This window comes from Oncorhynchus clarkii, chromosome 14 (genome assembly GCF_045791955.1).
Source record: "Oncorhynchus clarkii lewisi isolate Uvic-CL-2024 chromosome 14, UVic_Ocla_1.0, whole genome shotgun sequence".
Classification (NCBI taxonomy): Eukaryota; Metazoa; Chordata; class Actinopteri; order Salmoniformes; family Salmonidae; genus Oncorhynchus; species Oncorhynchus clarkii.
Window position 1 is genome coordinate 3914382 of NC_092160.1, and position 15619 is coordinate 3930000.

A 15619-nucleotide genomic window follows, 5' to 3' on the forward strand; every position below is an offset into this window, starting at 1 on the left:
TAACATCGACTTGGCTGTAGTGGAGTGGGTTGAGAGTTTCAAGTTCCTTGGCGTCCACATCACCAACGAACTATCATGGTCCAAACCCAACAAGACAGTTGTGAAGAGGGCACAACAACACCTTTTCCCCATCCGGAGACAAAAGATTTGTCATGGGTCCCCAGATCCTCAAAAAGTTAGCGTTGTGTGCATTTTGCTGCACTTATAATCCCCATTTGTTTCATATGAAGTGTGTGTGACTGCCTGGCTCAGTTAGCAAGCTAACTAACTAATGAGCCAGTGCACATTATCAAAAAAGCACTCCTTTCCTAGATGTAGAAGTATTATACTTTGTTTTATTATGCAGCTTTATTGTTTTAGCTAGAACAATGATAAGGGGGTGGATTACACTGGGAAAAGTGCGTTCTTTTTTTGTTTTTTGTTGCCACTGGCTCCCCAACATGGAGGACCGTGCTCTCTGTTTGGTTCAAAGTCAAGTTGTCGGCCACCAACGCGCAGAGCGACGCTACATGTAGAAACGTCCAGTTTGTCCGTACCAGGACGGTTTTCAATAGACGGTGTCTTAGCAAGAGAAGGACCGGTCTCCTACTGTGCTAAGTACCTATCAGACATCCGTTTTCGTGGTGTGTCTGACCTCTAAGGCTAATAACTTGAAAATGTTTCAAATCATTTCAATATGGGAAAGGTTTAACAATTTCTATTTGCAGTAGTAAGTCACTGAAAAGCATGAGAAAGATAGTGGAAAGTTTTTAAAATATATTTTGAATTGCGGTTTTGTCACCATCCCTTCAAAACGCCTCCTGCGTGGCTGGTGAGGATTGTAAAGTCAAATAATAGCTGAAAAGCTCCAACTGTTCAAAAGCTAGAGCCAAATTTGTAGGAAGATAACAGAAACCACTCTGCTTGTTCCAACCGCTATCGGAGGTTACTCATGTAACCGCGTTTCTGTGAACTAGGCATGGACATTCACTCGATTACAATTTTTTGGGGTGTGTTTTCTTTGGGCAGGCCAAACCAAACATCGTCCCCATTTGGGTCAGCCCTTTTATAGATTATGCAAAAGCAGGTTTGTTTGATAATTATTCATGTTTTTTTCCCGATCATTTCTATTTAGTCATTTATGACATTTATGATATCCCTCCAGAGTCATTTCTTGCAGCCACATACATAGGGCGGCCATCATACATGCATGTTCAATGTGGTCGCTCTGGTGACACTCACTCAGATAAGTAAAGGATAACCATGCGTTCTGTGGAATATAATGCACAACGTGGAAGGTGTGTGCCACGGCGCACAGCGGATAAATGATTTGCCTGTAGAAATGTGATCAACATCCACTGAAGTTGCTAGAAAATGTACTAGATAGCTACAGTAGTTCCCTTCAGTACAGTAGTTGGGTCATTCATTTTAACATTATGTCACAAAGAGCACATGTTCAAACTTAATAAAATAAAATATTATCCCATCTCGAGATTAAATAAAAAATTGTCCATAGTAAGTGCCTATTAAGTGCCAAATAAAGTAACGGGGTTGACTGTAACAGGGTTGACGACTTCTTAAATAATCCATAAATTACCTTGTGACAGGGGAAATTGAAGCTTGTGTGTGCAACAGGTAGTGGAAATTGAATACAAGTTTCACTTAGAAATTGAAATTGTTAAATCATTTCTAGCCTGTCAATCTACGGGTAAGAGGGTTGAAGTGTTAAGCTTGACCAGCTCAGTTTTCCACCATAAAACCATAGAAAATGCCAAAGAAGAGTAGAACCAGCTCACCTGCTTTTACATGGATTTAACTATTAGATGTTCAATGCTTCAAAGGGAATAGGTTCACCATATTAAAATGAGAGTTCAGTTCACATAACAGGGTTGGCCATAAAATGAGGGACAGGTTTTTTTCACCAATTCAAATAAATCAATAATCACGTGAAATAAATAATAATCAACAAAATAACTAGGGATTTACAATGAGAGTGAAAACTTGAATAAATGTTGGGATTACGTGTGTTAAAATGTAGAAATGTGGCACTTTAGCCATCTTTATTCACACAAAATATCAAATTTATTGAATTGACCATGTGGTCTACATTAAAGTGCACTTCATTTTAATATAACAAACTTTTAAAATGAACAATTTCTACTTAAAATAGCAAAGGGACAGAAAGGTCACTCATTTAATAAAACGACACAGTTAAGAGCTATGGATGCAAGGACTGACCCTTCATGATTTCAAAATTATAGTTTTAACCATGTTTTCAGGCTATAGTGTTTGTTTACATTTACTTTGTTTGCAAACATTAGAGTAAAACAAGCTTACATTTTGGGTTCTGACGGGGTAGGACAGTTGAACTAAGCTCAAGTTATATTATTCAAGAATCAATGGGTAAATATCATACATTTACAAGTCCAAAAATGTATGTAGCAACTGCAGATTGCTTCTTTAATTCATTTTTGATCAAATGCGACCCACCACTGGGATTCGGTCTTATGTAGCAAAATTTGAAATAATATTTTTTTACACTGGAAAAAAACTAGACAATTGTATACCACACACTGCAGTTGAGGAACAATAGGAAAGTTGATAAATTTGTAACCCCTCTTTTGAGAAAATTGCCTGTGAATGATTTGGTACACCTACTGGAGATCTCTTTGTCTACACCCTTTCAGCATCGTTCACACCCTCTTAAGCCTTAGTCACACCCATCTCTTTAAGGATTCACGTGTGAGGCCATGTGCTAAACAGAGTGAATACAGTAGTGTAGTAAACAGCCAAAGTTTTCAAGACTAGAAGTGGTGAAAGTAGAAGCAAAAAGTAGTATGAAAAATACACTTGAACTAGTCCTTGGTTTATATCCTAATCCGACTTTGGCGCAGGTCATGTTGTTCTTCACATTACCGTCTATGGTAAATACACACTATGCCAAATAAAAGCTATGTTTATTTGTCACATGCACAGGATGCAGAAGGTGTAAACGACACAGTGAACTGGTTACTTGCATAGTGGAGTATTTTGTTAAGACACAAAGCTAGATAGCTGTCTAGCTAACCAATCAACCATAACCCCTACTCATACTAACATGGACCATGCATGAATCTGCAGGTAGATAAAGCTAACCAACTAGGTTCAATGTTAGCTAGCTAGTTAGCATTGGTCTATAACTAGCAATGCAAATGGTTTCTGAGATACAAATAATATTACTACACAGATCATACACGTAACTTTAGCTAGCGAGCCAGCCAGCTAACATTAGCTAGATAGACTAGCTAACAGCACGCTTTCACTTGCAATGAAAATGACTTTCTGACAAAATTAGAAATGTATAATATCTGAAAATGTTGTTAGACTCTTACCCATATACATGGAGGAACACTTCTCCCTCTGTCACGGATATCATGGTTGCCCTTAGTTTGAAGATGCAATCCGGAGACGGGTGTTTTATACAACAGCCTCCTGTGTTCTCTTTTTGACTTTCTACGCATTTGACAATCATCTCTCTGCTTCAATTGGGCATTCCACTGATTTCAAAACTCGGTCAACTTCTTCCGTGACAACAACACTGTTGATTGCCATTTCTTCTCCCATCACGGTCTTCAGAAGTCTACAATATCTGGTTCAATAAAAATGTTTTTATCTAAATTAGGGATTTCGGTATCGTCTGACTCATTTTCAGAGCCAGAGAATGTCAGCACGGCATGATTGTCCTCCAGAAAGTAGTCCATCACAACTTTTCCCCACTGATCTGTGTCGATAGTGCTAATAACTTCAGGGCAGCAATGCAACACCTTTTCAGTTCTTCATGATATCTTAAAAAAAATCAGCGGTAAAAAGGATTATCCACACATACTGAGCAGCTCATGTTATAGACAGAAGCGTGCTATATGGCAGACCAATCTAAACTCATCTCTCGGGCATGTCCAGCACATCCATTATCTCAGCCAATCATGGCTAGCGGGAAAGTTCATGTATTTTTCCGTGGCTAAACCAACTAGGCTCGTAATTTAACAATTGTATTTATATTTACAGATGGCATACACCTTTATTATTAAAGCACATGAAAGTTCACATGTTCTAGAAGGAATTCTGGACCAAAAAACACATTTTGATATAAAAAATGTTTTTTTTAAAGAACATCCAAATGCCTCTCCTGTGAAGTAGTGACATGCCTAGCTTCTTGAAACAGGTTACAAATGAAACGTAAGGAATACAATTAATTGTTGGAATGGCTGTTGCTAATTAAACGTAATCAAATCAGTTCTATAGTATAATTTGTGTTGTGCACTGCTGAACAAAGCTGTAAATATATGCAATTATCTACAGTACCAGTCAAAAGTTTGGACACACCTACTCATTCAAGAGTTTTTCTTTATTTTTACTATTTTCTACATTGTAGAATAATAGTGAAAAACAGAAAGGAAACCGCTGCACACTGCTGCTCATGCTCCCAGGTGATATTTATTTATAATAATGTTTTGACCCCTAGGTCTTCATCAGGCATCCATATCCCGGGTGGGGGTGGAAGGTCCTATATTCAGTGACATCACTTCCTGAAACAGGAGGTAAAACATGTACAATATAGGTTCACAATATTAACATTCAATGTATCCAATATATGATCATACACAAGGAATGTGATACACATTTACAGTAATATACATACACATACAATATTCAATTGGGATTTTTTTTAAAACACAATTTGTACATAATAAAACTATAAAAACGGTTTCAAGTCAAACTCCTCGTTAAGGCAAAGAGTTGACAGTGTGTTGAGCCTGTCGAGCCAGGAAGATTCCCTTTGAAGAAGTTTCCTCTCAATGTCCCCTCCCCTGCGTGACATCTTGACCATTTCTATTCCAATGTATCTCAGAGAACTAATAGGATGTCCATCTTGTACAAAATGAAAAGCAACCGGTGGGTAATCAGATTTAACCACAACGTCTCTCACATTTGAGGTCTTTTAAAAACCATACATGGGGGACATTTAAAAATGGGTTTCAATGGTGGGTCAGTATCAGTGGAGGCTGGAGACTTGAAATACCGAGGAAGGTGGGAGACCTACGGCATAGGCGCTAAACGAACGGAGATGTCAAAGTGTGTTTCAAAAATCGTCAGAAGAGTAATTATTTTAACCTAAAGCATTTAATAAAGACATTTGTAGTACAATATTATGAGGAATGGGAATGAGAGGGCTACTTACACAGTGTTTGGAAGGGATCACAGCAGTGATTGAATGAGGGCATGAGGCATAAGATCAGATGTTCAGAGGCTTGACTGCAGTGCAGGACAGGATTTGTCTGGGAAGACAAAAAACAATAACATAACACACTACACAGTTGGACCAAAGAGCTAAGAATGAGTTAGTCCAAGCAAGGAATAAAATCATTGATGTGTAATAATGGAGTCGTGTTTGTGTATGTGATTGACTCTACATAGAGTAATGAAAGAAAATTGATAGGGGTACTCACAGTGCTTGGAGAGGAAACATTCAATGTGCCAGTGGATGAGCGGGCACATGAGACGTGGCTTCAGTTTATGTCAGGACAGAGTTGACAATGGTAGTAGAGTGGACTAGCTAGTCATCACCTCTTAATCAGGGAACAGGAGGGGACTTAGCTGGAAATACAAAAGAGCAGATACATTCCATTACAGCTGCGCCATCTTATGGTTTGAAAAAGTTTATCCGTGAAGTTAAACACAGAGTTCACATCTCGCCCAGTTGACACATCAAAGTAGCCCAAGAAACATTCCTGAATAAGGCCCTGATCATCCACATGCCTGACTATAACTGACAACTGCTAGCAGACTGGTGGCACCATAGGTCCCAGAGTGGGGGGGGGGGGGGATTTTTTACCCCTGGTGCCCTGAGTTTTTCCCTATCCGTTAACCTAACCAGAAAACCTCTGGACCCTATAAGGTATGACAGTGATTCATTAGTTGTAAAAAGGTTTTATAAGGGCGATGATGGGACCAGTCTTTCCAAATCAGGTCTCATGGTTTTAAAAACGACAAAATCTCCTGGCCCTGGGGGGATGAAAACCCTGTCAAACTGCAGAAATGTTTTTTTATTTTTTTTTATTTAACTAGGCAAGTCAGTTAAGAACAAATTCTTATTTTCAATGACGGCCTAGGAACAGTGGGTTAACTGCCTGTTCAGGGGCAGAATGACAGATTTGTACCTTGTCAGCTCGAGGATATGAACTTGCAACCTTTCGGTTACTAGTCCAATGCTAGTAGTAGTTACTAGTCCATTAGCAGGTTTGTGAAAAGCCAAAGAGAAAGGGTTTATTTTAGCCAGATAACATCTCTGAGTCTTTTAATTTAATATGGTCTGTCGTTAGAGGCCAGGTACATGTATAGTCAGTCAGGAGTCTGAGTTCCACAGTCTAGGACAGGTCAGTGGGGACAACACACCCAGTTCAGGTTCCATTTCATGATATGCTTGAACCTTTTGATCGAGGCAACCACTTACCACATTATCCAATTTTAAAAGGACAAATGGAAGATGCTATTTTTCCTCTGTCTGCCCTTTGCCAAGGTGAAGACGTATCCAAGCAACAGAAAGGTATCCCTTGTCTTAGACATGGCATATCTGGCCCATCTCTAGGAGAAAATGACTCACTAGCTCTAAATCAAATCAAATGTTATTTGTCACATGCGTCATAAACAATAGGTGTAGACTAACAGTGAAATGCTTACTTACAGGCCCCAACAACACAGAGAGAAAAATAGAGCAATTATAGAAAGAATTATAACTCAAAGAATAAATACACAATGAGTAACGATAAGTTGACTATATACACATGGTACCAGTACCGAGTTGATGTGCAGAGGTGCGAGCTAACTGAGGTAGAGAAATACAGTATAGGTAGGGATAAAATGACTCGGCAAAAGAATAGATAATAAACAGTAGCAGCAACGTAGGTGGGTCAATGCAGATAGTCCAGGTAGCTATTTGGTTAACTATTTAGCTATTTGGTTAACTTATGGCTTGGGGGTTGAATATGTTCAGGGTCCTGTTGGTTCCAGACTTGGTGCATCGGTACCACTTGCCGTGCGGTAGCAAAGAGAACAGGCCATGACTTGGGTGGCTGGAGTCTTTGACAAGTTTTAGGGCCTTCCTCTGACATCGCCTGGTATCAAGGTCCTGGATGGCAGGGAGCTCGGCCCCAGTGATGTACTGGGTCGAACGCACTACCCTTTGTATCGCATCTGGATGCCGAGCAATTGCCAAACCAAGTGGTGATGCAGCCATTCAAGATGCTCTCGATGGTGCAGCTGTAGAACTCTTTGAGGATCTGATGCCCCATGCCAAATCTTTTAAGCCTTGTGAGGGGAAAGAGGCATTGTTGTGACTTCTTCACGACTATGTTGGTGTGTGTGGACCATGTTAATTCCTTAGTGATGTGGACACCAAGGATCTTGATGCTCTCGACCCGCTCCACTAGATGTGGATGGGGGGCGTGCATGGCCCTCCGTTTCCTGTAGTACACGATCAGCTCCTTTGTCTTGCTGATGTTGAGGGAGAGGTTGTTGTCCTGGCACCACACTGCCAGGTCGTGACCTTCCCCCAATAGGCTTTCTTACATGTGAACCTGCACATTTGATTTTCATGTGTGATTTTTTTAAACATGTGAAACCGCAATTTACGTGAGGTGAAAATATGTTATTCCCCTCACATGTGAAAATGTGTCGGGATCTGACATGTGAAAGTGCAAATTTGTCATGTGTTTTTTTGTTGTAAATGTACTGCGTTCATTTTTACTAAACAGTACATTCTAAATTGTATGTAGTACGATTATTACACAGTATTTAGTGTTAGTAACTAGTAGGCAAGACAGATTTCTGTCTTGTTCATGATGTTGAGCTGCAGACTGGGTGCCAGATATAGAGGCAGAATGTATGTGGATAGTACCTGTAAAAAGACAGGTGCAGGTACAGCTTTGGATTGGTGAGGTCTTTCTTGCATCGTTCGGTTAGTAAAGTAACCTCTTAGAAAAGAAGGTGCTACCTTTGAGCCATAAAGGGTTCTTCAATTGTCCCCATAGAAGGAACCTCTGAAAATAACTGGAACCCTTTCAGTAATATGAGTCTCTACGTGGAACCCTTTCACCACGAAAAGGTTCTAAGTGTAACCTTTTTTCACCACAAAAGGGTTCTACCTGGAACCAAAAAGGGTTATCCCTTAGGAAAAAATGAAGAAGCTTTTTTTCCCTAAGAGTGTCGCTAAATTATTGTGATTCACAATGTCAAACATGCAATGTCGAAAGGCAATTCATACGGGTCTTTGACGGTGGTCATCATAGGTGTGATTTCACAAGAATGTCAAGCATAGACGGGATATAAGAATGTATCTCTGACACAGTCCACCCACTGACATATTACCTCTGTCAATTATGCCATCATAAAGCCCTGCTCTATTGCATGCTGCTGCTTTCACTGCTGCTACTTATGAAACTGGATGATATCGCTGAGGAATGGTCATCAACATTATGGTCAGTCATCATCATCACCATCGTTCTCATTTATATTGGTTACAGAAGAGGTGATGCGTAGTTTGACACAGTGCCGATATGTTTGGCAAAACATCAGCAATGTGAAGTGTGCATGTACAGTATCTAATGTGAACAAATTGACCGTGTGCAGTGAGTATACAGTTGATGTGAAATGGAATAGTGGGGCATAGTCTGAATTCAGTTGGTAATTCTTTCTGAAAAAAAAGAAGAAAACAATACAAGACAGAAAATGGAAAATGAAAAAATCATCTTTTCAGCTTCAGTGTTAATTCAGTTTCACCCTAAAGGACCTTTATCGACTGGGACTCAAGGAAGTCACATTCAAAGACAGTTTAAATGAGGAGCAATGAAATCCCGCCCCAGGTGGAAGCCATTTACAGATTTCCTTTCTATTACAAGCTGTGCCACAAACAGGATAAGGCAAATAAATGATTGATTATTGCGAGGTAATAAATGTATTACGTTGTATAGGATTGGTGACGGTCATTTCAATTTACCTAGCCTATTTAGTTTAGCTCGGTGTTTAAATACTCATAATGAGGGTATTTTCTTACAAATGATGTTCCTCTGAATTATTATGGTCCTTGAATTATGCTCATCGTTAACATTTACATCTTTCAAAAGCTTTAGCATTTTTTTTGTCATTTGTGTTATACAGATGCAGATTACTGACATACAGTATAGATCTATATTACAGTATACAGCTTTTTCTCTCTAGACACAATTGCCAAAGTGCTCTTGTCACAACAAATATCTAATTGCGTAGTCAGTCACATTCTTCTCACAGAAAGTAGGGATCAGATCTAGTTTGACAGACTCTGTCCATGCTTATCTACCAGTCTGTCTGTGAGACAGCTACAGATGTAGGATCTTCATTTGATCACTCTTTTACTGCTCAGAATTTTCCTGCACGGCAGGAAATGCAAACTTGTAGTGTGTTCCAGGTTTATTAAAAAGGCTTCTAAAGTTTGTAATTTCCTTGATTGCCCTAACGAAAAATCTATCAACCCCTACAAAAAAATTTCCATGAATTATAATCCACAGAATAATTCACATTTCCTCTTGCGGCAGGATTATTTTCCTGCTGTAACAAACTGGCTCAAATTAAAATCCTACATCTGTAGCTAGTTTTAGTGTCTGGCATGACGATGTACAAGAGGTTGATTATCTCAGTCACGGTTCATTAGTTTTAACCACCATGCTTGCCACACTTAGCAGAGAGGAAAACAGCCTTGTCGCATCGCCTCTGCCATGCCGTTTCATGTGGCCGTATGGGGGGCCAGAAGCTCTGTGACCTGAATAGGCTCTTTGTCAACTGTCTTTAGAGAAAAGAGGACTAGAACAAGTTAACAGAGTGGAAAATGATTTATAATTGTATGCCTATGGTCTTGTCCTGTGTCCTGCCCTTTTGTTGCATCTGTATGAAGAAATATGAATCAAATTTGCATGCATCTCAAATGGTGAAAAGTAGTGCACTATGTAGGGAATATTTGGGATGTAGACTTGAAGTCCTGTCCAGAACGTTTAAACATCCATAATAACAGAGACTGGCATGAATCTCATTTGGATCACTTCTAGTAATTTATGTAAAATCTAACTTTTAACTTTGAGGGCTAATTTCAAGTATCTCAAGTCATAGATTATGCTGTATTTCTGAAGATACCTGCTTGGCTGCCATGGCTTGAAAGCTGAACAAGCAGTGATGTTATGGGACTGTTTCCTAGGCCTAGGTAGAACTCTCTCTTTCACCTGTATGAAGTGATGACATAAGGAAATAAAACGTATCTTGCTGACTTGACATTTGCAATCGTAACACTAAGCAAATAAACATCACATTTGAATAAACTCTTATTAAAAGCTTTCTGCCGACCTATTGTAACCTCTGTCCATAAGCTTTTTTTTCTATCAAATGTTTTGACCGAATCTCTCATTTAAGTTCTTAACCTTGTTTTTTTTTTCATGAGCCAGAGGTTTAATATTTTCATCTAGAAAACGGCATAGCAATCAATATACCTCTCCAAAGTCCGAACCCATACATTTTGATACATTTGCTCTGGAGTGCTTGATACTTTTCAACCAGATTGTACTTCAACGCAATTCATTGTTTTCTCCCCTCCTAAATGATTTCTGCCTGGAAAAATCAGTTTGACAAGAGGTAAAGATAACGATAAGAACAACACTTGTCTGAATCATTCTCCATCACTTCAATGCGTGAACATAAATATGCCACAAGAGGCAAGTATAAGCAGCAGTGGTCTCATAGAAAGGCCCATCTTTGAAAATAAAAGAATCATTGGGACTAAAATAACATAGGCTGCCTGGGGCCACTTAAATTCAAACCTCAGCCAGGGTGCAGTTTCAACTTTCAACTGATTTTTTTTAACAACAAATTCTGTGTTACAATAAATATAGGGTTGAGTCAAACTATTATTGACTAAAGCTACAAATACATGAATTAAGATTGTGAATTAAGATTAAAAGATTGCAATTTTTGTGTGTTTTTGTTTGTCAGTGTCTGTGACCACCCAGATTGATATTATTGACTTGTACAGATAACAAAACTCCTGAAAATGAACCAAAAATGTTTTAGAGGAATATAGCTTGGTTTATAGCTAGCGTTGACATCATTCCTGACATGTTGAGAAATCTCTCGGTATGAGTAAACAGGGTAGTGATACCTTCTGATAGTTTGTCTAGCAGTCTTTCTGCTTGGTTCATGTTGAAATAAGCACTTACCCTAATGCTTTGAGTCGTTCACTTCAGTTATATTTCAGTTATTATACACCACTCTCCGCTTAAATGCACTTTACTTTACAGCCTTTAAGCCTAATTGAGGAGAACATACTGCACTCAATTTTCTCCACATCACTCTGCATAGTCTGTTTTTGTGGCTCTGACAACATTTTGACACTGTACTTTTGTAGTGATGAGTGAGTGAATATTTGGAGCAGACAGACAGACACTTTGCCCTGGAGTACATAATAGGTTGTTAGGACACTCCTGCTGAGAGGAACCACTAATTACATTTTCATGTCCAGATAGCTATTGTTTATAATTAACCATTTGCATGGAGGACACCAGCATGGCCAAGGGGCTTGATTGTGGTTTGATAGGCCTGTGAAAGGGGCAGCATTCCCCAAAATAAACTGAATAATGGTGTCATGAATATTAGTAATGCCTCTGGCTTAGGTGTGATTCTAAGAAATAAATATGCAAAGTACCATATTGCGGTTGATTGTGACAGGTTACTCAATGGTAGCCATGTAGCAGATGAAACTACTGGGCTGGTGTGTTCACTAAGCTGTCTTGGCAGCTGGAGTGTTGATTGAGCTGTTGCTCACTGATTGTCTGTTATGTAGAGCTCAATTGTACGGCTAAGGGTCAAATGTTTCAGATGTCATCACACACATGTAGATTGCATCACTGAAAATCTGATGGAGTTTGAGTTGGACTTCTTTACAATGAGTTGCAGTTACAATATCTGAACTACATTTAAACTGGAAATCAAAGCCTTACTAAACAGTACTTACAGTGCTGTGAAAAAGTATTTGCCCCCTTCCTGATTTCTTATTTTTTTGCACATTTGTCACACTTAAATGTTTCAGATCATCAAACACGTTTTAATATTACACAAAGATAACCCAAGTAATCACAAAATGCAGTTTTTAAGTGATCATTTTATTTATTAAGGGAAAAAAGCTATCCAAACCTTCATGGCCCTATGCGACAAAGTAATTGCCCCCTAAACCTAATAACTGGTTGTGCCACCCTCAGCAGCAACAACTGCAATCACGCGTTTGCGATAACTGGCAATGAGTCTTTCACATCGCTGTGGAGGAATTTGGGCCCACTCTTTGCAGAATTGTTTTAATTCATTGGAGGGTTTTCGAGCATGAACCGCCACTCCAAAACCTTCATTTTGTTTTTTTAAGCCATAAGCCATTCAGAGGTGGACTTGCTGGTGTGTTTTGGATCATTGTCCTGCTGCAGAACCCAAGTGCGCTTCAGCTTGAGGTCACGAACTGATGGCCAGACATGCTTCTTCAGAATTTTTTGGTAGAGGGAAGAATTCATGGTTCCATTTTTTTTAACCTTTATTTAACTAGGCAAGTCAGTTAAGAACAAATTCTTATTTTCAATGACGGCCTAGGAACAGTGGGTTAACTGCCTGTTCAGGGGCAGAACGACAGATTTGTACCTTGTCAGCTCGGGGATTTGAACTTGCAACCTTCCAGTTACTAGTCAAATGCTCTAACCACTAGTCTACCCTGCCGCCCCAATCCATCAATCACAGCATGTCATCCAGGACCTGAAGCAGCAAACCATCACACTACCACCACCATTCTTTGTCTGAAATGCTGTGTTACTTTTAACTTTTGTCTCGTCAGTCCACAGAATATTTTCCAAAAAGTCTTGAGGATCGTCAAGATGTTTTTTTGCCAAAAGTGAGATGAGCCTTTATGTTCTTTTTGGTCAGAAGTGGTTTTCGCCTCGAAACTCTGCCATGGATGCCATTTTTGCCCAGTCTCTTTCTTATGGTTGAGTCATGAACACAGACCTTAACTGAGGCAAGTGAGGCCTGCAGTTCTTTAGATGTTGTTGTGGGTTCTTTTGTGACCTCTTGGATGAGTTGTCGCTTCGCTCTTGGGGTAATTTTGGTAGGCCGGCCACTCCTGGGAAGGTTCACCACTGTTCCAAATTTTCTCCATTTGTGGATAATGGCTCTCACCATGATTCGCTGGAGTCCCAAAGCTTTAGAAATGGCTTTGTCACCCTTTCCAGACTGATAGATGAATTACTTTGGATCACTGCATAATGTCTTGCTTTTTGAGATTTTTTGGCCTACCTCACTTTGTCAGACAGGTTCTATTTAAGGGATTTCTTGATTCAACAGGTCTGGCAGTAATCAGACCTGGGTGGTGCTAGTGGAATTGAACTCAGCAATTTACTGTGATTAACCACAGTAAATTCATGATTTAACAAAGGGGGGCAATTACTTTGTCACATAGGGCCATGAAGGTTCGGATAGTTTTTTTCCCTTAATAAATAGTCACTTAAAACCTGCATTTTGTGTTTACTCTGGTTATCTTTGTGTAATATTACAATTTGTTTGATGATCTGAAACATTTAATTGTAACAAATGTGAAAGAAAAAAAAATCAGGAAGGGGGCAAATAGTTTTTCACAGCACTGTATATAGATAGAAGATGATAGATGACAAAGCTATCACAAGAAAGGCAGTATTATTTGTCTGCCATCAATGTCAACTAGATGTCAGAAAAACTATTGAAATGACTACAGTACATGAACGTGAATTGTCATCAGGGAGAGGTCAAATTTTTACAACAAATCCTACATGTTGAGTTGGCATCTTTCTCCACCTCTCGGTGTAGTGAATGTTGTTTAATTGCTAGAGGAGGTGGATGCTGAGTAACTGTCAGAACTCACAGTGTTTCTGATTAGAACATACCTGTAGGTGCTGACATCAAATGAATGCTTCATCTTTGAGAAATTAAATGTCCTTTTAAACTTGCTGTGATGTTGTGGGAAGTTTTGGGAAGTAGCTACATTAAGAATTTGATGATTAGTTAAATTCATAAAGGCCCAGTGCAAGCAAAAACTAGATTTTAATATATATATATATATATATATATATATATATATATATATATATATTTCCTTTCAACACTATCAGATTGTCACAGTATTATTCCATTGTGAAAATTATGATAATGCCCATTTTACTGTAAGAGCTGTTTGAAAAGACCACCTGGAATTTCTTCCTGTTTTGGTGCGATGGAGTTTTGGCCTGCATAGTGACTACACCAGGTGGTAAATGAGTTAATAGACCAATAAAAAAGAGAGTTCCAAACCTCTCTGCCAATGACAGCTTGCTTTCAGTTTTCCCCTCCCCACTCAGACCATGCCCAAACAGTCCTAGAAAATGTCTTGCTTGAGAAATTGCTCTTTGCTAAGAAGGTATTTTTGTTTATTTTTGACCATTTTAATTGAAAACAATCACAGTAAGGTACTTTATCGTTACCCAGAAATGATTAAATATTGAGATAAAAACAGCTGCATTGGACCTTTAAGTGAGGTAGCTCTAGATTTTAGACTTGAGTTAACATTAGGTCAAATAAATTAACATATGGGGCGGCAGCGTAGCCTAGTGGTTAGAGCGGAAACCGGAAGGTTGCAAGTTCAAACCCCCGAGCTGAGGTACAAATCTGTCGTTCTGCCCCTGAACAGGCAGTTAACCCACTGTTCCTAGGCCGTCATTGAAAAAAAGAATTTGTTCTTAACTGACTTGCCTAGTTAAATAAAGGTTATAATGAAGGCAACAAATAAGACTGATCTGAGACATGAAAATAGAAAGATTATAGTATAGCTGGGTTGATAAATGTATTCCACTATTCACTGTATAAACTCCCAGGGGCAACAAATGTAGTAGTGAGTTAGTGTGGATACTTAGACTGACTGTAAAATCTGGAGTGTGAAAACTACAAACATCAGGGGATTACAGTAATGTATTGAATATATCAAACATTCACAACGATGCAAATCCTTATAAGGACTTTAGATCATTGTCGTGACAATATCACAAACATGACACATTAGCTGGGATTTTGGCAGTGTTGTCTGGACATTGCCTGCCTACAAATTCATGTTACCAAGGTGACAGAACCAGTTGTAGTTTCCCAGTCATCATGTAACATTTAGTTGGATCATTAACAGTCGACTGCAAATCTGAAGAAATATGTTCCTTTAACTCATTGTATAAATGTAAGTGTCAAAACAAACGTTTTCTTGTAACAGGTGATATTGTCAGGGATGTTTTACTAATTCGGGAATGTGTTCTTTCACAAGACTCAATTGTCCAGTTAAAATGTAGGCATACTTGGACGGGAAAGGTTATTACATGGAAATAACTTACCAATCAGTTATTACTTCATGGCTTGTTATTGATATATTCACTGAGTGGTTGTCCTCTCTCCTGTCGTAACCACAGCAACAGCATGCCGAAGAGGATTGCTCTCATCTGCTTCCTTTCACTGGTGATGCTCATGAGTGTCCTGGGGAACCTCCTGGTCATGACAGCTGTCTGCA

General features: G+C 39.1%; 1 protein-coding gene across 1 annotated transcript in view; it reads left to right on the forward strand.

The window, feature by feature from the left end:
- LOC139365913 (5-hydroxytryptamine receptor 4-like) overlaps positions 1-15619 on the forward strand; it is a 113396-nt gene that overhangs the window by 14040 nt on the left and 83737 nt on the right. The window contains exon 2 of the mRNA XM_071102973.1: positions 15522-15619. This exon is cut by the window's right edge and continues 16 nt beyond it. Within this exon, the coding sequence (XP_070959074.1) occupies positions 15522-15619 (98 nt within the window). The remainder of the gene's footprint in view (positions 1-15521) is intronic.